Raw genomic sequence first — 22,858 nt, forward strand, 5'->3', positions numbered from 1 at the left:
GCGGCTCCCGGCGCTGGCTCTCGCGAGAGGCCGGCCCGCAATCTCGTTGCTCCCCCTCCCTGCCCGCGGCCTCCCGGGCTCCGGCTGCAGCGTCAGCCTCGGACGGGCCTTTTCTGCGGCGGCCGCGGCGGCTCCTCGGCCTCAGCCCCGGGGCCCCTCGGCGCCCCTCGGCCCGGGTCCGCAGCGACGCTCTCACTCGCCGCCCGGGCGCCCGCCTAGGCCGCGGCCGCAGCCCCGGGCTCGCGTCGGCGCCGCCCGCTCCCGGCCCGCCCCCTATGGGCCCCGGTTAGAGGTGCCGCCGCCGCCGGCCCGCGGAGCCCCGATGCTGGCCCGGAGGAAGCCGGTGCTGCCGGCGCTCACTATCAACCCCGCCATCGCCGAGGGCCCGTCCCCCACCAGCGAGGGCGCCTCCGAGTGAGTGGGCCGGGCTTGGCCGGGGTGAGGAAGGGGAGGGGGTCCCTGAGTAGTGAGGTCAGTAGAAGGGGGGGACCTGAAAGGAGAAGATGGGGTGGGAGTTCCCTGAGTGGTGAGGACGGGGGAGGAGGTCCCTAAGTGGAGAGGATGGGTTGCGGGGCGCTGAGTAGCAAGATGGGGGAAGGAGGTCCCTGAATGGAGAGGATGGGGTGCGGGTCCCTGAGCAGTGAGGTCGGGGCAGGGGGTTCCTCAGTGAAGAGGATGGGGCGGAAAGGCCCTGAGCGAAGATGGGGTGGGAGTCCCTGAGTGGAGAGGATGGGGTGTGGGGCCCTGAACAGTGAGGTCGGTAGGAGGGGGGGGGGGTCCCTGAGTGGAGAGGATGGGGTGTGGGGCTCTCAGTAGTGAGCTTGAGGGGAGGGGGGCCCTGAGTGGAGAGGGTGGGGTGTGGGGCTCTCAGTAGTGAGCTTGAGGGGAGGGGGACCGTGAGTGGAGAGGATGGGGTGCGGGACCCTGAGGACTGAGGTCAGGAGAGGGTCCCTGAGTGAAGAGGATGGGGTGGGAGGTCTTGAGGAGTGAAATGGAGTTGAGGGAGGGTTCCTGCCCACAGGATGGGGGGAGGAGTCTGAGTGGTGAATCAAGGCAGGAGGAGGTCCCCGAGGGAAAAGATGGGGTATGGGGCCCCTGAGTAATGAAATTGGAGTTGGGGGGGGTCCCTGAGTAGTGAGGTAGATGGTGGAGGTCCTTGCATACCAAAGAATGGGGTGAAGGGGTTCCTGGGAGGAGAGGAATGGGGGGAAGTGTCCCTCCAGGGGAAAGGTGGTTGAGGGCTCCCTGAAGGGTAAGATGAGCCAGGACCCCCTGAGGGGAGAAGACTAGTTGAGGGGTCTCTGAGGAGACAGGGCCAGGCGAGGCCCCCGAGTAGTGAGGTCAACTGCAGGATCCTGGTGGGGAGGAGGAGAAGGAGCCTCTGGGGCTGGAGCCGCAGGCACCGAAGCAGACAGGAGGACTTGGGGGGAAGGGACAGGAAGGAGCATCTGGGACAGTGGGGTCTCCAGATGGGCGGAATCATATTGTGGGAGGGGCACATACTTTCGAGGTCAAGCGAGGGTGACCCCTTGGCCACAGAAGAAGTCCCTCTGATCTCCCCACTCCTGTTCCCCATGCTAAAGAGGAGCAGGACGGTTCCAGAGGCCCCTGGCTGGGGTCTGTTTGCTGTGCTTGTGCTGTGACCCCCTGAGAACCAGGTGTGATGGGGGAGCAGCCTGTGTGGCGCCTCTCAGGGGACATGGCTGCTGCGCCCCCGGCGAGAGAGTCTGATGCCTGTGTGTGCGAGTTGACATCTTTCTCTGAGCAGGCAGCCTCAGCATGGGGATGTGTTCCTTATTTCCAAAAGTCTGCTGCTTATTCTTCTCAGGAGAGCGCCTCCTTCATTCTCTCTCTTCTTTCTTTTCCGTGGTTTCTGATTTCCATCCCTTCCAGAATTCCCCCTGCAGAGAAAGCCAGCCATTGGAATTCCAGGGTTTTTTTTATAACCACAGCTGGGTCGCTATTAAATTTAAAGTGGATTAATCAGCTGACTCCAGAACACATTTTCGAGCTCATAGGGCAGTGCGAAGACGACTTTGCGGAGTCTGGCCTCAAAAGCCACCTCTTCAACCGTTTAGGAAGGAAGCTTGTCATGTACATTCATTCCTTTGCCTTCCCTCCTCCGTCCCTTCCTCATCCAGGTCTTTGTTAACCAGGCATTCAGGGAGCACGTAGTAGGCCCATGGTCCTGGCTCAGCATCATGCCATGATGAGCAGGGCTTTGCAGTGCGGAAGGATGCAGGTTGATTCCAGGCACCGCCACTTCCTTGCATTGTGACCCACAGGCAAGTTACTTAACCTCTCTGAGCCTGTTCCCTCCTGCGTGGGCTGGGACTACAAGATACCCACATCCCAGGAAGATCTTGACAGTGAAACAAAGTGGGGTTTGTAAAGCCCTGATATGTGCTCAGGAGTGGCACCTAGCCCCCTGCCTTCTAGCAACTTCTTTGCTGTAGCAGCTCAGATGACTTTCCTCATCTCCTTCCCAGCCAGTGCCGCTTTGCTCAAGCCTCTAAGTTCTAGCCTAGTTACAGTCAAATTTGAGGATTGGGAGGTTCCTGAGAGAGCTCCAGTCTCCCCCTTCATTCCCTGCTTGAATCCCCCCACCAGGTCTCCCCCAGGTTGGGGGTCAGCCTGGGCTTAAATGCCCTCAGAAATTGGTGGCGGGGGATCACCCAAGGTCCTTTAGAGGCTTTTCTTAGCTACCCACCCTGTCTGGTCCCCTGGCCACTGCCAGTGCTTGAAATGCGGCTAGCCGGTCCAAATTCAGGGGAGCTGGAAGGATAATATGCATTCCAGATTCCAAAGACTTCATATGAAGAGAAAGGAAAATATTCATTAATTTGTTTATTCTGATTTCATATTGAAATTTATATTTTTGATGGGTTAAGTTGAATATGTTAAAATTAATTTCACCTGATATATTTTTTTTAATGTGGCTAGAAAAATTTTAATTGCACACGTAACTTTTATACTATTTCTTTTGGACAGCACTGTGTTAGTCCTTGTGTGCATTGAGCTAATGTCTGCCCGCCTGTTACGGGGAGCTGCTTTTGACTTCAGGATTCGGTTCAAAGTCAAGGCATTAGTGAAAATAGCTTACTATCAAAATTCCTTGGGAAATGCCTCGAATCACCCAATGAAGTGCAGTTTACATGGTTGGGTGTTTTTTGGTTTTTTTGTTTGTTTGTTTTAAGATTTATTTATTTGAGGGGCACCTGGGTGGCTCAGTCGGTTAAGTGTCTGCTTTCAGCTCAGGTCGTGATCCCAGGGTCCTGGGATCGAGCCCCACATCAGGCTCCCTGCCCTGCAGGAAGTCTGCTTCTCCCTCTCCCACTCCCCCTGCTTGTGTCCCTCTCTCGCTGTGTCTCTCTCTGTCAAATAAATAAATAAATCTTTAAAAAAAAAAAACTTACTTATTTTGAGAGCACAAGAGAGTGGGGGTGGGGGGGGAGGGAGAGGCAGGGAGAGCGAGGGAGAGAACCCCAAGCAGACACCACACTGAGCACGGAGCCTGACTCAGGGCTTGATCTCATGACCCAAGATCATGACCTGAGCCAAATCAAGAATCAGACACTTAACTGACTGCGCCACCCAGGCGCCCCTGGTTGGTTTTTTTAATGACTGGCTCCAGGAATGTTTGTGCATATAAATGCTTAATGTTTAGAGTCATATCATAAGAGTATGCTGCTGAGCAGCATGCCCTGGAAATGTCTGCACTGTTTGCTTTCTGCCCCTCTTCATTTCCCCTCAAGTGCTCATGCGTCATTCATGTGCATTAAAGGCACACATCCTGCAATTTCTGTCTTCTGCCCGCTGGTTCTTGCTCTTGGCCCTGAGACCACTTAGAACAAGTTTGCTCCTCAGTCCCGGCCTGAACCTTCACTCACCTGATCTGTGGCTCAGCATCTCCGCCGCCCCCCCCCCCCCCCCCCCGCCATTCCTGCATCTCCTTCCAACGTGGTCTGGAGTCCTCGTGTCAGGAAGGGGGGCTCCTGGGTCTGAGACTCGCACCACTGAACCAGAGCTGGTCCTGAGGGAGGGGCTGGTGTCTGCTCCATCCCCGTGTCCTTGCAGTGACACACCTGGGGCCTGGCATGCAGCGGCCTCCCTATAAGCTTGGCCGGATCCGGTCATCTTCCCATAGCCTGCACATTTTTCACTAGCCCTTGCCCTTGGGGTCTTTGCAGAGCAAACTTGGTGGACCTCCAGAAGAAGCTAGCAGAGCTAGAACTCGACGAGCAGCAGAAGAAGCGACTGGAAGCCTTCCTCACCCAGAAGGCCAAGGTCGGGGAACTCAAGGATGATGACTTCGAAAGAATCTCAGAGCTGGGAGCCGGGAACGGTGGGGTGGTCACCAAGGTCCAGCACAGACCTTCCGGCCTCATCATGGCGAGAAAGGTGAGAGGCGGTCGGTGAGGGCGGGCACACCATCCCTGTGCCCTGACGCGGTGTGTGGTGAGACAGGCCCCCCCGGACATGGCAGAGAGGTTTGAAAGGCACAAGCCTCTGCTTTCTGATAGGCCCCTGGGCTCCGAGCGCTCAGCACTCACCCCGTCCTCAGGGAGAGCCGGTCTCTGGTTAGGACATGGCCTGTCTGCCTCGAGCAGCTCTTCTCTTCCGTCCCCGACCTCTGCCCTCTAGGACTTAAACTCCCACTCTCAGAAACATCCTGACTGTTCCGGACTGGCTTCCTCACCCGGGCTCCCAGCTAAGCGGTCGAGAAGCCTCCGTGACACATGGATGGGTAGAGAAGAGGAGGATGTGACCCTTTGGGGATAGTGGCTCCCAAACACATAACCAGGGAACCTTATGTGACAAATTACTCAGCTCCTACAGGCATGTTCTCTTGGGCACGGAGAGCCAGCTCTTCTGGAAGCCCCTCCCCCTGTAGTCCCCACTTCGTGTGCTCGGAAAGCCGGCCACCCCACGCCCGGGTGGAGGGCGCTGCCCTGGCTCTCCGCTGGGACGTCGTGTTGCAGCTATTTCTTCTGTCCCCGGAGCACTGCCTGCCCTCCAAGACCTGGCTCTGTCCGCTCACCACGGGCAGCCTTTCTTGTACCGGAGCCGCCCCAGAAATCTCGGGTCTGCCGTCACCCCGCGAACAGGGACTAGAAAGGCAGACATGAGATTCTGAGGATGACGGGGTGGGAGGGGGGCTGCAAACAGAGTGCTGACCCAGGTCGGCATCGGGGACCTTGGAGTGTCCCCAAGCCAGCTGAGCCGTCGCCTGGAGGGGAGGGGAGCACTGACACGCCTTGTAAGCGTGACTCCGGGAGCTGCTCCGCAACTCTGTGAAAGTGTTCGGAGCCAGATTTGGGGGCGTAAACCCCGGGGGCCCAGATGAGTTCTGCCGAGCACTCATGGTGCCGGCGCGCTGCAGGTTTCCAGCTTTCACAGCGTCCTTCAGCCGCAGGAGACCCCACCGTGGGCGGCGGGGTGGAGGCTGCACGGGACACTGGTGTCCGAGCTTTCCCGAGCCTCCTAAGTCTCTCAAAGTAAAAAGCTACAGGAAAGTAGGTCTGAGATCTGGGGGAGAAGGACGTCCAGTGTGGTTCTCCGTAGGTGGTAAGCGCCCCCGTGGTGTGAGCCCCGAGCGGCTGCACGCCCAGCACAGTGCGCACAGGATGCAGCTGTGCCCACGGGCATTTGGTGAGCACACTGACTAAGAAGGCCGGCCGCCCGGCTGTCGTGTGGCTCCGGGCTGTGACTCCGTGATGGCCCAGGAGCTCGCGACCAGTCCCCAGGAGTCAAGGGCTCCTTTCAGTCTATCTAGAATGCCAGTTCACCCGCGAGGCCGGTTTGTCTTTATTCAGCTGCAGGCACCGATGGGAAATTGACGTGGCAAAGTGGTTTTGGGGAAGCCAGCCTCGGTCCTTCTCCCCACTACCCTGGGTGGCCTCTGAATTCCCGGGTGCCGGGTGTGGATTCTGTGCTTTCCGAGTACATAAGCTCACCAGATCTCCAAATTCAGCCTGCCACAGGGCTGGAAACTAGGGGCTGGGGTGGGGCTTCCCCGCGGGCCAGCACCCTTTGTTGCCAGCATCCCTGCGGCCCCTTCGATCGGCAGAGGATTTTCCTAACCAGTATGACCTGCCGGGAGAGCAGGGCGACCAGTTATGTAAGCCCCGAGTGAACTGGTCTCGATTTTTAGTCACACGTGATGGTAAATGTGTTCTTGACTCATGCGTGGCGTTCTGACTCGTCCTGCATCCTTCTGAGAGCCCGAAGAGCAGCACCTCTGCATTGCTCGGGCCAGGAGAGCCACATGATGAAGTTAGCATGTGTGTCAGGCATGGGCCTTCCTCCGCTCCCCTGGCCTTGCGGGAGGAGTGTGTTTGGGCCTCGCGTTTGTGCGGGCCCTGAGCACTTGCTTGCCTCTGATGGAGGTCTGTGACTCCGCAAGGCCACGTCGTGGTCCTTCGGCTGTCCTCACGTGACGGCCCCATGTCAGAGCCGGTGTCGTGTTCTGGTTTCAGTTGAGCAACAGCTCCATTTTACACACGAGGAAACAGGCCGAGGTGGGTCAACATCTGAATTGGGTTCGAACCCTCTCAGGTCTGCCCTTTGCAGTTGGCCCTGACGTGATGGAAGATGTGTGTTTCATCTCCAGAATTTATTTCCCTCTCTTTCTTGTGTGTACTCCCCGCACCCCCATTCTGCAGTAGAAATCGCCTTAAACTCCTAGACGGGCTTGGTGTTGGGTTCGAGTGCCTTGCGCCATCCCTGTGTAAGCAGCTCCTGGAGTGTGCATGACCCCAAGGTGGTGGCGTGGAGAGAGCGTGGGTTTTGGTGATCTGGGAGCCCGGCCCCGACGCAGACTTGACTACTCAGCAGCATGTGCCCCTGGAAACAGGATTGAGCCTCTCAGAACCTGAAGCTGCTCATCAGTGCAGTGGGGGCGATTCTCCTGTCCCCGCAAGGGCTGTCATCAGGGTGAGGTGTGACCACGCATGCTCAGAAACGTGCCCTTGCTTCCCGTGCCTGCTTTCTCCATATGCTCTCAGCGTGGCTCCTCAGTGATCTGAAAGGCTCACTCTCCAGGCCCGGATAGAAGGGACCCGTGAGCTCCCGCGTCCTCTCTACTGCATCTTCCCCAAAAGCCTCTGACTTCCTGTGGCCTTACTTCATGTGGAAGGCCCCAACTCCGGGCTCCGGTGACCTCTGGGTTTCTGTCCAGTGCTGCCCACCTTTGTCCACCCCTTCCTTTATGTGAAGCCTGTAGGGTTCTCGCTCCCCAGCTCGGTCACTCATCTGTGGCTCCTTTGAAGTTCTTGGTGGAGAGCTGCAGTGTCCATGGCGGCTGCCCCGGTCAGCTGTGGACACGGAGCCCTTGAGATGCGGTCAGTCCAGCTGAGATGTGCTGTTCGTGCAAAGAAATACGATGCCAGATTTCAAGGGCTCAGTATGGGACAATCTCATTCACATTTTTACATGGATTACATGTTGAAAGTAATTTTTTGATATACTACATTGAGTTAAAATACGTAAAAATAGTCATTTCACCTGTTTCTTTGTACTTTTGTAATGCGGCAGCTAGAGGATTTAAAATTAAACCCGAGGCCTGATTGTATTTCTGTTGGCTGGTGCTGGCCTCCATCACCCTCCATGGTCTATCTTTTGGCCTCAATGAGTCCTCTCTGGGCTTTTGAGAGCAGACCTCCTGCCTTCCGCATAGACCGCAACGCTTCATTTTCAGACCCAGCCTCTCACGTGTGTGAGAGGGCATCACATCACAGGTGTGGTCCCACCAAAGGAGAGAGCATCCCTGGGTCCTACTGGGGGTGGCCCTGGGGGGAGTACAGGGCCTGGAACCCATGGCCAGAGCTTGCCTTTGCAGGGGGGGCATGAAGCTTTGCTGGGAGTGGCGAGAAGCCCCGGGCACCGTCCCACCAGGACCTACTGCAGTTCTCAAGGTGGCCAGGGTCATTGGGGAGCGGGTGTTGCTCCCCACACACACCCTGTGCCTCCCTGAACTTGGCACATGCCCCTTTGTGCCTTGGTGCCCTCAGTCAGCATTTTGCCCCCCCGCCTGGAACACCCACCCCCACCACATCTGTCTGGCCAACTCCCACTTGTCCTTCCAGGCGCGCGTCCACTCCGAGCAAGTCTTTGCCATTCCCTCTCCCCATCACAGGGTTCCGATGAAATGTAGGATCTGTGGCGACAGGTTCAGACACCCTTGATCTGACAGGTGGGTAGAAATCACCTTTTTCTTGTCGTGTTGCAATGGTCGGAGCAGCTGAGATTCTAAGTGGCCAGGACGTGGAGCCCCGGCCTCAACTCTTTCCTGTTGGGCATTGCTCTTGGCGCTTTGTCTCCTGTGTCCTGCATCTCTGCAGGCAGTCCTCAGGTTTCTTCCCATCTGAACGTCGTGATGCCGTGGGTGACCATCCACGGCCACTGACTTGAACTCAGGTCGAAGGGGAGCTAGGAGCCTCCTCGGGTGGCGGTCTGAGGCTTCCTCTGTGTCATCTCCAGCCCGGAGGGGGAAGGGTTCCAGAAGCAGAGCCCCGCTGAGAGGGGCGAGGTCATGGGCGTCCCTGGTCTGGGTCCTGGGAAAGGCGGTACTTGTACAGTTGGGTGGGAAGAGAATTCTTCTTAAGGACGCCTCGCTCCCGGTCCTGGTGGAGTAGCGTGCCTGTGTGTGGGTGCATGTTTATCTGTTCACCTGTGGGTGGACACTTGGGTGGCTTCCACGCTTTGGCAGTCGTGAGTCCTGTTGCGTGAACACAGGTGTGCAAGTTTGTGCGTAGACGTGGTTTTTTTTTTTTCCTCTAGGTAAATGCCTAGGAGCGGATTGCACAGTTTTCAGTGCTGCCGTGTGCACATCAAGGGCAGGGGGCCAAAGGCCCCTCCTTCTGGGCCCCTCAGAGGCCTGGTTGTGAGCGCCCTTGGCTTTCCCCCGCAGCTAATCCACCTGGAAATCAAGCCGGCCATCCGGAACCAGATCATCCGTGAGCTGCAGGTGCTGCACGAGTGTAACTCTCCGTACATCGTGGGCTTCTACGGGGCCTTCTACAGCGACGGCGAGATCAGCATCTGCATGGAGCACATGGTGAGTGCGCTCCCTGCCCGCCCGTCCGAGCCCGCGTCCTCAGATGCAAAGCACACCTGTTTCCAAGGGGTCCTTCTGGAGATACTCCGTGCCGTGCAAGCGTGTGCTCATAGGTCCCTTGGTTCTCTAAGCACGAGATGCCCTCCCCCGCCCGGCCTCTCCCCGGATACGTGGTGGAAGCCGTTCCCGCTGGCACGCAGGGAGCTGGCGTCATTTTCCCTACGGTCCGTGTGCCGGCCATGGCGAGTGCCTGTAAGGTAGTTTATCAAACACTCTCGTGGTAGCGGACACAGGTTGTTTTCGACCTGTGGGGAGCGACAGTGGGAGAAATGTCCTTGGGCCAGAGGTGGGATAAGGTCCCGAAGGTGGAATTACTGGGCCCGAGGGCCTATGTGGTGGAGACTTGGATGGCTGTTTCCCAAGCACCCCCTTGAGGAGAGAGCAGTGATCTGGGTGCTCTGTTCAAGGCGAGGCCTGGCTTTGCAGCCCAGCTCAGGTCTGTGGAATCAGACGCTCTGGGGTGGAACACAGGAACTGATCTTGTTTCAAACCACCATGGTTGATTCTGATGAGCCCCCTTGTTAAGAAACTCTGGTCTTGAACCTCAGAAATGGGTGGGATCAGGGATAGCGAAAGCAGAAGTGGTCAGAGCTGAGGGCCCTGGGAGGAAATGCTGCCGACCCCGTGCCGAGCCTGATTCGTCAGGTACGGGGCTGCCTGCCCCCCGGCCGTCCAGGCTCAGGCCCTTCGGGGCCCTTGCAAAACCAGGATGCGGTGGCCTTAGGCCCAGCGGCTTGGGTTACGCCTCACAGGCACAGCGCTCTCCCCCCTGACGGTTTTGTAACGGAGGCAGGAAGTGAATTTGAGCAAGCGCCCGTGAGGAATATATCGAGAGTGGCCGCGTGGTGTCACCGTGCCCTGGAGAAGGTGCTTCCCGTGCCCCCCCCCCCCCGCCCCTACCTGGCCGCAGGCCCCCTGCCCGGCAGCGCCCCACTGCAGCCTGTCCGCCCCTGCAAAGGGAGACGGAAGTGGGACCCGCCGGCTGCCTGGTGCTCACTGCTGGACGGGGAGTCCCTCCACCTCCCCTCCCTGTTCTCCCTGAACCCCGTGGGAGTTCGGAGGTGCCTCTTGCGCTCCTGGAGGAGGGGGAGCGTCACAGGCTGGCCCGCCTTCTGCTTTTGTTCTCAGTGAACTTGAAGCAGAGGTTTCCTGCATGAGGCATCAGCACGAGGAGCGAGCCACACTGATGCAGGGGGAGGTGATCCCAGTGGTTTATTGTGCTCATCCTCTGCAAATTCCTAGTTGGGTTTTTTGGTGTGCTTTTGTGCCGGGCGTAGGAGGGCAGCGGAGCAAGGGAATAGTGCCCCGGTGGCCGTCAGGTAAGGCGTGCACCTGCGCTCCCCGGGCGCCGAGATCGGATGCCGTTGTTCTCGAGTTAGCGATGAGACTGCAGGAGGGGGCGCTGCGTGCAAGAAAGGGGCGAGGAGAATAAAATGATGTAAAAGTACCGGAAGGGGGAGGTAGCCCCCGCCCCACCGCCCTTCACAGTGTTTCCACGTCACATAATCCGCTCCGGAACCGCGCCACGTGCCCAGGGCATTTCTGTGCGTGCGTGCATGCGTGACATTTCTGCGATGTTCGTTCGCGTGCCGTAGTGGGGGACCGCCTGGGGTCAGGCGTGCACTCCACCGCTAACCTCCTAGTGGCGTGACTTGGGACCAGGTTCTCCCCCCTCCACCTGTAGAGCTGAGGGGTGCCCATGCCTGAGTCCTGGGGCTGGGGTGGGGGGAGCCAGTCTTCCCGCGGCATCTGGAGCAGCGAGCAGAGGGTGAGACTTCGTCTCTGTGCAGGTTTGGGTGTGGATCGGCCCGTGTTTCTGACTGGTCAGTTCCAGCCCCGGCTTGCAAGCAAAGACCCTGAATTGGTGATGAGCAGCCCAGACTCAGCACAGAAGGGTGAACTCACCGGGCCAGCGTCTGGGGCTTAGAGAGAGCAGGCGTTGGTTTCCCCGGGGCCTGGGGCTATCACTGGGGCAACTCCAGGCGTGGACCCTGCAGACCGTGGTTATCTTGGGGGACAGCTTACTGACCATTCAGAGGCACCTGTTGGTGTTTCTTAGGATCTAGTCACATCTGAAGCACATGCCTCCTTGTTCTGTAATAGTGAAAAATCGCACATCTGCCGGTAAGGGAGAGGGAGAGAGCGACACCGGGCCACTTGGCAGTGGAGAAATGAGGTGGTGTATTATGTGCCGAGGGAGAAAATATGCACAATGTGAGCCCACTTAGATACATTTTTTAAAGTCTATTTCCCAGTGCATATGGATGCATATGCAAATACACAGAAGGATCTGAAAGTCACACTTCAGGGGAGGCAAGTGGAATTTTTGGGAGATGAGAGTGTTACTTACCTATAGTTCTTGTTTTGAGAGAGAGAGAGTGTGTGAACAGGGGAAGGGGCAGAGGGAGAGTCTCAAGCAGACTCCGCGCCGAACACAGAGCCCAGTGGGGGGCTTGATCCTATGACCCTGAGATCATGACCCGAGCCGAAACCAAGAGTCGGACACTTCACTGACTGAGCCACCCAGGCGCCCCTGCAGTTGAGTTTTTTTATAAAATGGTATTCATGTACCACTTAACTTAATAAAAGCACGATTTCCGGAATATTTAGAACACATACACAAAATGAAAACGTGTGACACTGCACAGGGTGTGAGATTTGGGGTCAGAGGGACCCAGTTGTGCTATCTCCTGGACCACTTCCTGTCGATGTGACTTGAGCAACTCACGCTCTTCTTAGTATGGACCTGGGGGTCTCATCCGGAAGTGATCCTGCCCCAGGGGACACTGGGCCACGTTGGGGACATTTGTGCTCGGCACGAGGGGTGGGGTGGGGCAGAGCCAGCCAGAGAGAGCAGAACGGTCCGCTCACCGAGGCACCCCACACAGGGCCTGGCCTATCGTGGCCTCTCTGTGGACGCTCCCGCCAGACGTCTTCATATATAAACCTATCACAGCTCCATAAACGTTCAGAACGAAAGGAGCTGTGTTGGGAAGCAGGGTCATAGTTTAAAAAGATTTTTTTGGTATTCTTTTAAGGTTGGGTGATACAGGGGAGAAACGAGAATAGAATGCATTTCCCCTGGTCCTGCAGGCAGAGCTGGGCAGAGCCAGGAACGCTGGTCCCGTGGTTTTCTCCTCGGGCACAGCCACCCTCTGTGCTCAGTCCCGCACCCTCAGTCTGGAGCTAATCCAGAGTCACATGCAGGTTGTAGAAGCTTCACAGGGTGTTGGGTTTTCTAGAACTCCCCACCCACGGCCTTTCTAACTGAGCAAGGCTGGGGCAGAAGTGCTGAGACAGGAGGCCCCAGCATCCCTGGGACTGCAGCCTTCCCCCCACCTCCCCGGCCCCCTCCCCTCTGCTCTGGCGGCCAGAGCTGTGTGGCTGTAGGTGGCCTGGAGCAGCATGGGAGAGAAAGCACCTGCTCCGAGGCTCAGTTCGGTGTGTCCACCTAGCGTCCCGGGGGGCCCGGCGGGGACCCCGGCCTGGGTTTGGTCTCCAGGTTTGCTGTCAGGCGACCTGTGGATTTGAGGCCAGGCCTGGGGTGGGAAGCTGACCGGGAGGACCTGCATCCCACCCTTTGCAGGACTCACCAGTGCGCGGCGGTGAACACAGGACCTCGGGGCCAGGGGCAGGGGAGTGGGGAGCAGTGGGCAGCAGCGGCTTGGCTCCTGCCCTGGCGCCTCCGGGCTCTCCATCCCCGGTGTAGTGGGGCTGCCACGGGCTGGCGGGAGTAGAACCCAGGCCCTGGAAGCAGGCTTCGCGGTTGCTCAGGTTGCAAGCCCAGCAGCTGCACTCCTCCCGCTGCTGCCGTGGCAACCCGGGGAAGGGGCCGGGCCGCCGAGGGAGCATGCTGGCACCCTTGTTCCTTCCTTACTGGATGGGCCGTCCAGAGGCCCCAGAGGTGGCAGGGCCCGAAGGAGGCCCCGCTCTGGGCCAGCGGGTTGCGTTTGGCTGTGGTCTGGCCTCCGTTTCCTGTGGAGGAAATTGAGCTGCAGCTCGCCGGGAAGCGGGGAAGTGCTTCGCTTTTATACCTGCCGCCCCGGTGTCCCTCTGGGAGTCCTCCTGTGCCCTGCAGGCCCTGCCCGGCCGACTGCTCAGCACGGCCTGCTTTTTCTTTCCTGTGCTGACCCTAGGATGGCGGCTCTCTGGATCAGGTGTTGAAAGAAGCCAAGAGAATTCCCGAGGAGATCTTGGGGAAGGTCAGCATTGCGGTAAGTGGCTCCTGGCCATGTGCTCTGCCGGGTTTGTTCTTACCCCACCCCGTTCACGTGGCCAGGGTCGGAGCAGCCCACGCCCATCTCTGCCAGCTGCGGGCCTGGCACGTGGCGTCTCGTGGCCCATAAAACAGGAGTGATGCTTCCCTGCCCTGTGTAGGCGTCGGGGGTGCCCGGGGCCCGAGTGGCAGGGTCCCAGCCTTGGTGAAACAGCCATCTGTCTGCGGGGCCTCCACGTAAACCCAGCACAGAAGCGCTCACCAGCCAGTGCCCACCAGGCCTGTGTGACCTTCGGGGCAGGGCGGTGAGGGCGGGTGAGCCGGGCATCTGCCCACTGGCCTGGGACGGTATGGCCGTCCCTGCCACCCTTCTCACTTGCCCCCGGCCCTCAATGTGGGCTCCCTGAGCTTGTCCCAGACGAGCGGCCCCTCAGGTCTGCCCGCGGCGCTGCCCTGCTGACCCCTCCCTGGGGCTCCCCCGCAGGTTCTCCGGGGTTTGGCGTATCTCCGGGAAAAGCACCAGATCATGCACCGAGGTGAGCCGGATGGGGGCGTCTGGGGGTCGGGTGGAGCTGGCGGGCAGGTCAGGCCCCCCTCACCTGCCGCTGGCTCTGCCCTCAGATGTGAAACCTTCCAACATCCTCGTCAACTCCCGAGGGGAGATTAAGCTGTGCGATTTTGGGGTGAGCGGGCAGCTCATCGACTCCATGGCCAACTCCTTTGTGGGAACTCGGTCCTACATGTCTGTAAGTCCATTGGGCGTGAGGGCATCTGTACCCTCCCCCATCCTGTCAGCTCTTCCGTTTTCCAGAAGCTTTTCCAAGGCCTGTGGTTCTCCCAGTACACTTTCTGTTTCCACTCGGTTTCTCCTTTCCGTCCAGATCCTAGTTGCGGTTGTCTCCTCGCTCAGGGTTTTCTCTGCACATGCCCACCCGGTGGCTTCCCTCTAGCAGGAAGAGACTAGTCCAGGGGAGCAGGTAGTCAACCTCTGAGCCAAGAAACTACCCCCCAGATATCTCAGGAAGCGTCTGGGTGATCTCAGGAGCAGACTCTGAGAAGCTAGTCTTGGGATTGTCGCGGAAACGGAGGCACCCCGCTGCCTCCTGGGCCGATTTGGGTGTTGAGCACTGTTGTCAGCACTGGCTGGGCCGTGGCGGTCCCGCGGCGGGGGCAGGGACGAGACGGAGGTGCTGGGTCTCTGGAGGGCGGCCTGGGGCCCAGATGGGGCTGTGGGGGGAACCCCGCGAGCGCTCCCGGGCCCCAGCGTCCCTCGGGGCGTCTCTCTGCTCTCTCGCCGACAGCCAGAGCGGCTGCAGGGCACGCACTACTCGGTGCAGTCGGACATCTGGAGCATGGGCCTGTCCCTCGTGGAGCTGTCCATCGGAAGGTACCCCATCCCCCCACCAGACGCCAAGGAGCTAGAGGCCATATTTGGCCGGCCCGTGGTGGACGGGGCAGAAGGAGAGCCTCACAGCATCTCACCACGGCCGAGACCCCCTGGACGCCCCGTCAGCGGTACGACCTCACTCTGGAACTCTGAGCTGGGACAGGCCGTGATCCGCACGCGGGGAGAGCCGCACCCGGGGGCGGCAGCTGCCTCCCCTCCGGCCCCCTCAGCACCACCTGTCCCCTGGGTCACGGTAACTGCGCTCCGCGGTCTGCAGATGGTCCTGAGGCTTCTGGGGACAGCTCCCCAGGCCACTGCCATCCAGGGCAGCTGCGTGGGTTGTGGCCAGGTGGGGGGCGGGGGGGTGGTGTTCTCGAAACAGACTCCTCAGCCCAGCCGCTGGTTGGGTGGGTTTTTCAGCATTTCATCACAAAAATGTTCAAACATAGAGAAAGGCCTGCCAGGATTGCCCAGCGAGCCGCCCGTGTGCCCACCGCCTGGACTCGGCAGCAAATGCTCTGCTGCGTTTGGGCCGGCCCTTTCAGAAACTGAAAGTAACGACTCAGAATTTCCTTGGGTGGCCTGTCAGATTCAGTCCTGACACACAGTGTGGGAGGGGACAAAAGGCTGGGGGGCTCTGGGGGCCAGCAGCAGGCCCCTGGGAGGTGGGGGGCGCCCCCGTGCCAGAGGGGTCCAGGCTGACCCTTTGACATTCTGGAGGTGGCGAGGGGGGAAAGGTCACGGCGGACGCAGCGTAATTAGGAAGCAGCACTTAGGACTCTGATTTCTATTTTTTAAGTCAAGTGACAGGAAGGGAGTTGATTGAGTCTGAAAGAGTGTGCGGCCGAGTGCGGGTGGGTTGCGTTTGTCTGATACCAGCTTTATTGAGATAGACTTCACGCTCCACGGGGCTCCCTTGTTGAAGGCGTACAATTCAGTGGAATTTTGTATCTTCATAAGGTTGTGCCAGCATAACCACTATCTAGTTCCGGAACAGTCTATCACCGCAAAAAGAGGCCCCTTCCCCATCCGCATCCCCCTCCCTAGCCCCTGCCCCCGAAAGCCCTCTTCCTGTCCGTGGATGAGCCTGTTCCTGGGCGTGTCACCCACGTGGGCTCACACCCCGTGTGGCTTCTGTGTCCGGTTCCCTCCCTGAGCGTCGTGGGCTCGGGGTCCGTCCCCGGGGCAGCACGTGTGGACGCCTCGCTCCTGTCCGTGGCCATGTATCCTCGTGGGTGGTGGACCATGTTGTGTGTCTTCACCGCTGATGGACATGGGCCATCAAATGGCGGCTTTCACAGTATTTTCAAGCTCAGCTCCTCCTTTCCTGGTGGCAGACCCACATTGCTGGGGTGTCTTGATTTTCTCCGAGGGGAGAACCCCCTGCCCCCATCTGTGTCCCCGGGCCCTGGCCCTTTCCCTCCCAGCACCAGCTCCCAGATGGCATCGCGGGCCTTCAGCTGGGGCCCCGTCCCAGCAGGGAGGAGCGGCGGGCCATGCCAGGCCACCTTGGCCTGCCAGCCCCTCCCCCAGCCCCGGCCCGCGTGCCCGTTTCAGGACAGGGGACAGAAGGCGAAAGTCCAGCTGCCAAACCCGGCCCTGGCCAGCTGGGTCGAAGACGGGGGTCAGCTACCCCCAGCCGGTCGTCCGTTCTGGGCAGCACTGGGGCCTCACGCTGCCTTCGCCCGCGGCTCCGTGCAAGGTCACGCTGCCGTCCTTGCTGCTGGTCACCACCACCCCCCACCCCCTGCCTGTGCGCCAGAAAGCAGGGGTTGTGACTCTGGCACAGCCTGGGAGCAGCCCCGTGCCAAATGTGTGCTTTCTCAAAAAATGCCCCTGTTCATTTTGGCGTTTTGCTTTGTTTTGTTAATTCGCCGGAGGCTCAGAGAGAAGCTGCTTTCCCAAGAAAGCGAGCTCAGCAGCAAGGACCCCACCAGGGCACCTCCCCTGGGTTAGGCCAGTGTCAGGGGAAGGGTACCCGGCGGACGCCCACCTCACCCCTGTTTCTGTCTCTGCCCGAGCAGGTCACGGGACGGACAGCCGGCCGGCCATGGCCATCTTCGAGCTGCTGGACTATATTGTGAACGAGGTGTGTACCGGAGACCCCTCTGGTCCGTCTTCACGAGGGCGGATTAAGCCGTTGGACTTGGAATTGTTACCCAAGGGAAGGGAATTCTGCACGCAGACCGGATTCTGTTGGGGAGGAGTGGGGGGCGGAGCAGGGACCTCTTTTCAACGGTCAGTTACCGGGTAGAAGCGCGTGGCCTTCCTGCCATACCACACGAGTCTGCCACGTCTTGAGAGGAGTTTACGTCCCTGTGTGGGTGTGGGTGTGGGTAAAGACACCCCCCCAAGGCTGTAGCCGCATGCCCAGGCCCCAGAGCTGCCCCCGGTAGCTCTCTGCACATCTGAGTCCCTGCACGGGCTGTCATGAGTGATCCACTTCCTCGGGGAAAGTTCAGGGAAGGAGGCACAGAGGGCCCAGCCCCCCGGTCTGCCTCACCACCATGTGAGCGGGTAGTGGGACTGTTTCCGTCGTGGATGTATAGGGATGGGAGCAGCTTCCTTGGGCCTGCAGCTGGAAAGGGGCAGAGTGGGACCTGACCCTGAAACCCACCATCCCTGCCTGGCTGGGTCACCCTTCCTGGGCCTTCTGTGGGCCGAAGTGTGCTTTTGGGGCCCCTCAGAGTCAGGGCAGAGAAATGCGGTGGCCGGGCGGCCTGTGGCACTGGCTTGGTATAGGGTTGAGTGTTGGGGTGAGCGGCTCGGAGCGGGGCTGGTGATGACAGAACAGGACGGGCTGGCACAGCTTGCCCTGCACCTGGCAGCCGCACCTAGGCCCAGCGAGCACATCCTCCCCGGGAGCCTGCCAGCACCCCCCACCCCTGCGTGGAGGAAGGCCCTGTGGGTTTCACCAGGCCGCCTGCCCACTGCCTGCCCTGACGGGGGCCCGACCCTGCATACAGCTGTCCCCACCCTGGCACACAGATATGGGGCCAGGCTCCTTGGGCTTCTGGAACCTGTTGCCCCACCCCGCGCCCCTCCCCCCAGTGCTCCGGACCCCCAGCTGGAAATGGATGGGCCCTGTTCTACTCCCCCCTGGAACCAGCTGTGATCCCAAAACCAGAGCTTTCCAAAGAGAACCCCAGAAGGGTCTGACCAAGTTGGCAGGGCGGGTGGCAGGGCCTGTGGGGAAGCTGCCAGAAGGCGGGCATGGGGTGGGGGGGGCTCCCCCTCCAGCAAGGTGAAGGGACTGGGGCCAGGAGAGGTGCCTTCTGAGGATCCCCAAAAAGTGCTGTCCTCACGGGTTCAGGGCCGTGAAGCACCTTCTCCCCGTGATTGGAGAGCCATCCTCGAGCATCCGACCCCCACCTCTGCTCTCTCCCACAGCCACCTCCCAAGCTGCCCAGCGGCGTCTTCACCCAGGACTTCCAGGAGTTTGTAAATAAATGGTAAGGTGCCACAGTCTCAGGGCGGCCCGGGGCGGGGTGCCAGGTCGTCAGAGGCCCCGCCTGCCTCCCGGGACGGCTGCCCACACCCCAGCCGCCGGCCCAGATGCACACTTCCTTCCTGGTCCTGGGCCGGGCCCCTCTGCCGGGATCGGCGGCATCTGGGGGCACCTGGAGCTCACCTGAGAACCCAGTAGGTTCCCTTTCCAAGCCTACTGAGTCGCGGTGTCCAGGTGCTGTCCCCATCCTGTCCCCAAAGCCCAGAACAAACCAGGATTCCTGCCTTGCCTTCCGCCAGCAGGCGTCCCCGTTTCCTAAGCCGTCAAGCCCTGTAACCCACCAGCTTCCCAACAAGGCTTCCAAGTCGGGTTCTGGCAAGCGGTCAGCTGCTCTCGTGCGTCAGCGGGGCCTGGGGCGCGCAGGCTCTGCAACAGAGGGCCCGGGGCCACCCCTCACCTCGAGGGCCGTGCTGCACGTCAGGGCGGGTGGAGTCGGCCTGGGGAGTGCCTCACAGACAGCAGCAGACCCGCGCCGCCGGCCCTTTGCACAGCCACTGGCCAGTGTGCCGCATGAATCCAGGGGTCTGGGTGAATGTTTCTCTGCCCCTCTCATTTTCTTTTGGTTCTGAACAGCCACCGTTTGGCCTCAGGCCGGTTTGAGCAACTGTCTTTAGGGGCAGTTCTGCTTTTTTGAAGGAAAAAGTTCCATTTTGACATTCAGACTCCCAGGTTAGGGGGTTATTAGCAGTGCGGTTGCTCTGGGCCTCAGACCCGGCAGCGGCCAGCTGGTCCCCTCAGCCTTTCCCCTTCCCTCTTGTCCTGGTCTCAGACCCTTACCCTTCCCTCCCCGGGGTCCTGCCCTTACACCCGAGGGACAGCAGCGCGGGTTCTGTTCTTGCTGCATCCAGCTTCAGATGGGCCAGGCGCGGGGACGGGGCTGACCGATGACGGCTCAAAACCAAGTCCCCGTGGCCTCTGGCTAACTGCCCTGCCTTGTCTCCCCCACCCTCTGTCTTTCTCTCCAGCCTAATAAAGAACCCAGCAGAGCGAGCGGATCTGAAGATGCTCATGGTAAGTGATTGCAGGGGCACGGGCTCACCTCGGGGAGACCCCAGCCAGCTCTCGAGCCGACTCTGCCATCCTGGGCCACATGTCCCGCCAGAGAGCCCCTGTGGTCTCCTGGCTCCATTAGTGGGGAGGATCTAGAGCAGCCATGGTTCCCTTGGCTCCTGGAGCCACGGGATGGCCCATCCGTGCCCGTGGTCAGGGGTGTTACTGAGAGTGGTAGGGCCCCACAGGCTGGGAAAACCCGGGCTTACCACCCCCCCGTAAGTCCACACTGTCTGATGTCCTTGAGAACCAAGGTGGGCGTCGAGACTCCCCTTCCTCTAGCAGTGCAAGACCACTGGCACATTCAGCCCCCTCCACTGCCGGCTCTCGTCCCCCCACACCGCTGCCATACCTGCGGCAGCCTACCCTTCACACACCCCCACGACATGAGACCGGGACAGTCACGGGCACCGGTCCTATGTCTCGGGCATACAAACGGCAGAACTCGAGCCTCTATTCCTTGTCAGAACTCAGCCTTTCCAGTAAGGGGGCCGCGGCCTTCCTGCCTCCCCCAAAGAGCCTCCACCTCAGGGCCTTTGCAAAGGACAGGCCTGCTCCCTGGGGGACACGGCCCTTGCCCCTCTTGACTGGCTTGTCCCCATCCTGGGGTCTCCGCTTCGGCGCCTCCTGTGAGGTGTCCCCAGGCGCCCCTCCGTTAGTTTCGGTGACAGCCAGCGTCTCCCGGTTGTGGGCGCCGAGAGCACCATGTGGGAAGGGTCTGCGTGCCCTGGTTCTTCGAGAGTCTGTTGTGTCCGCCGTAGAGAGTGTTCGTGTGATGTCACAAATGCGTGTTGGGTGTAAGATGTACAGATCTGTGACCTAGACAGGCTCCTGATGTTGAGGTCCCCGTGGGGTCCCCAGGTCTCTGCCCCACTTAAACCACTTTCTGCGGGGCCTGCTGCCCCAGACCATGGGAGTCTGGCCCTCTGTCCTGTCGCCCCCAAGCCTGTGCTGACTCTTGGGAAGGTGAGAATGGCGTCTCCTGCCCCCCGCCTGGGCATCTTGTGGGGGACCAGGCCTCCTCCCGTGCACCCCGAGCCCCCAGGACCGCCCCTCCCCCGCACACCCTGTGGGGACAGCGTTGCTCACGCCCCGCAGCCTTCAACCAGGAACCTCTGTCGCCACGCCGTCCCGGACGGGAACCACCAGCCATGTGCTGATCTCAGATACTTGGAACGGAACGCGCGCTTCTCTTCTTCAGCCCCAGGAGCCGACGTCCGAGGCTCAGAGGCCTCACGTGGCCAGTGGCTGCCACGCCAGACGGAACGAGTCGGGGACTTCCTGTCCTCACGGAGGCTTCTCTTGTTCCAGATCCGATGTTCTCACCCAGGGGCGACTCTGTCCCCGGGGACACAGGGCGGTGTCTGGGGACGTCTGTGGGCTTCACGACGGGGGTGCTCTGGGCGTCGAGGGGGTGGGGGCTGGGGACACTGCTCAGCCCCCCAGAGTGTGACTGGCCCCGCGTCGGCAGGGCCGGGTGGTGACCTGGGCCTGGTGAGCGCAGCATCGCCTCCCGCTCCGGCTTAGCGCCATTTGGCCTGCCGGGCCGCGCTCCTTCCTGACGCGCGTCTCCTCCCCTTGCAGAGCCACACCTTCATCAAGCGGTCCGAGGTGGAAGAAGTGGATTTTGCCGGCTGGTTGTGTAAAACGCTGCGGCTGAACCAGCCCAGCACACCCACGCGCACCGCCGTGTGATGGGGTCCCATGGGCGACCTGCCCGCCGTCCCACCCGTGCCCCGCCCCTCCTGCCCAGGACAGGCCAGGGCCTCCTCTCCCCCGGCCCGGCCCGCCTCTCCCTCCGCCTTCCGCGGAGCTGCCCGCACACCCCGCGGTGGACATTGAGCCTCCGGTCCCCGGGGAGGGTGACGCTGCTCGCGGTGTCTTCTCGGACCTGCTTCTTAGGTTTAAAACAAAACAGGGAAAGAAAAAGCAAACTGTGCCCGTTGTACTTCCTGTTCTGTTTGTTCAGCGGGGGGGTGGGCTGGCAGTCCCAGCCCCGAGCCCACCGCCCACCTGGGGCAGAGCGGTGGGGTAGGGGGGACACCAGGAACTGGGGATGCAGCCTCAGGGAACCTCTAGACCTTGGTGTCTTTCACCAAAAGAAAGGGAGGTGCCGCCGCCCCACGCTCCTATGTCGTCCCTCGCATGACGCCCGACATTCACCCCTGGAGGTGGTCCCCAGGGCCCACTGGTGGTCGTGGGGTCCGCTCCCTCCCTCCCTCTTGTCACGCCACTGACCCACCTGTGCTCAGCAGCCTGTGACCTACCCCCAGGGGGGACCTGCTCACCCCCTCCTGTGCTGCAGGGGACAGACTCTTCCAACTCTTGGTGGCACTTGTTGAGCTGACACTTGGCAGAAAGGGAGCAGTGGGCTTCCAGGCTGTCGGTGTGGTCGAGAAGCCCCGCAGATCCAGCAGATGGGCCTGTGCTGTCCCCACGCCTGCGGGCTGGCAGATGCAGGCAGGTGGCTCTTCATGTCACCTCTGCTCCCCCAGAGAATCGGAAGTGACTGCCCAGGGCGCATCCCTCAGGCCCTCCGGCAGGTCAGCACCACCTGCTGGGAAAGGAAACGGTGAGGGTGAGGTGGTCCCAGTTCCCGTGTCCATCTGGATGTGCACGTGGCCCAGGACCCAGGGCCGGGCCGCCTCTGAGGCTTCCCCGCCAGCTCTGAAGATGGCGGGGCTGTGAGCGCCCCCTGGACGCTGCGGCGGGTCGCGGGACTCGGCTGCCCTGCGGACACGGCAGGCCGCCCTCCCGGTCTCCTGTGCTTTTTCCTGTGGACGCCAAAGAGGAGACGAGTTGCTGGCTCCTTCCAACGGTTTCCTGGGTTTCCACCACTTCCTAGTCCCCAAAGTCTCACCTATTGAGAAGAGAATAAAGCAGATACCCTGAAGTCCGCCGCTGTCGCTCTATGGGGCCGGGAAGGTGGGTCAGCGTCTGGGCGGCGGGGCCCAGCGCGGGCCACCACGAAGGGCCGCATCTTGGGGCCTGTCCCACACACGCCACGGCCGCCGAGCCTCTGGTAACGGGGCTGCCGTTTTCAAGGAGTAAGAGACCACGGTGACTGGGTCCTGAGGGCTCGGGGAGGATTTGGAATCGGTGAGGTGAGGCCTCTGCTGCTCGGTGTCCCAGGCCGGACCACAGAGAAGCGGACTCTTTCTCTTCCCTGTCTGTCCCAGACCAGGCTCCTGGGAAGCCGGGAACTCACCAGAGCCTTGGGGACCTAGGCCAGCACCTCCCGGTGTCTCCCCTGCACACCCGGCTCTCCCGTCGGCCAGACAGACCTGCTGACAGGCTCTGTTGCGAGGGGGCAGGCTCCTCCTGAGCTGCGTAGGAGCTGTTGGTTTTGGGGTCTCCTGACGTGGGGGTCAGCAGAAGGTGGCCCTTAGGAGATACAGAGCGTTTCGTGCGGCCGTGTTGAGGTTTCTCGGCTCCTCTTGAAGAATCCCGATGCCACCAAGTATGGGAGCCCGAAGACCCTGCGTCCACGTTCGGGGGCCCCTGCGGACACGACACCTGTGACCCCGGACACCCCATCTTTCTGACCTCTCTGTCCAAACAAAATCAATCAGGAAAGGC

At 60.6% G+C, this 22,858-nt stretch overlaps 1 protein-coding gene across 4 annotated transcripts; it reads left to right on the plus strand.

Annotated features, from left to right (window-relative positions):
* The first annotated feature begins 28 nt into the window (after nucleotides 1-28).
* Nucleotides 29-22,172, plus strand: MAP2K2 (mitogen-activated protein kinase kinase 2). 4 transcript variants are annotated; one of them, XM_078057436.1, is made up of 11 exons: nucleotides 29-414; nucleotides 4,191-4,401; nucleotides 8,912-9,058; nucleotides 13,255-13,332; nucleotides 13,819-13,870; nucleotides 13,956-14,080; nucleotides 14,636-14,849; nucleotides 16,746-16,810; nucleotides 18,112-18,173; nucleotides 19,195-19,240; nucleotides 20,378-20,852. In XM_078057436.1, exons 1-11 carry the CDS (start codon nucleotides 323-325, stop codon nucleotides 20,804-20,806), a joined length of 1,521 nt encoding a protein of 506 aa, XP_077913562.1. In that variant the 5' UTR covers nucleotides 29-322; the 3' UTR covers nucleotides 20,807-20,852. The 4 variants fall into 4 exon arrangements, with proteins under 4 accessions (XP_077913562.1, XP_077913564.1, XP_035971938.1 ...); XM_078057438.1 differs by having other exon boundaries at nucleotides 33-414; nucleotides 20,481-20,851; XM_036116045.2 differs by lacking the exon at nucleotides 20,378-20,852 and adding an exon at nucleotides 20,864-22,172 and having other exon boundaries at nucleotides 37-414.
* Nucleotides 22,173-22,858: the final 686 nt, after the last annotated feature.

The sequence above is a fragment of the Halichoerus grypus genome, chromosome 1 (genome assembly GCF_964656455.1).
Source record: "Halichoerus grypus chromosome 1, mHalGry1.hap1.1, whole genome shotgun sequence".
NCBI lineage: Eukaryota > Metazoa > Chordata > Mammalia > Carnivora > Phocidae > Halichoerus > Halichoerus grypus.

Bases quoted from the DNA above. Each gene is read 5' to 3' on its own strand.
- MAP2K2 (XM_078057436.1), top strand. From the start codon at position 323: ATGCTGGCCCGGAGGAAGCCGGTGCTGCCGGCGCTCACTATCAACCCC. The intron at 415-4,190 runs GTGAGTGGGCCG...GGGTCTTTGCAG, and splicing joins ACCAGCGAGGGCGCCTCCGA to AGCAAACTTGGTGGACCTCC. The intron at 18,174-19,194 runs GTAAGGTGCCAC...CTTTCTCTCCAG, and splicing joins CAGGAGTTTGTAAATAAATG to CCTAATAAAGAACCCAGCAG.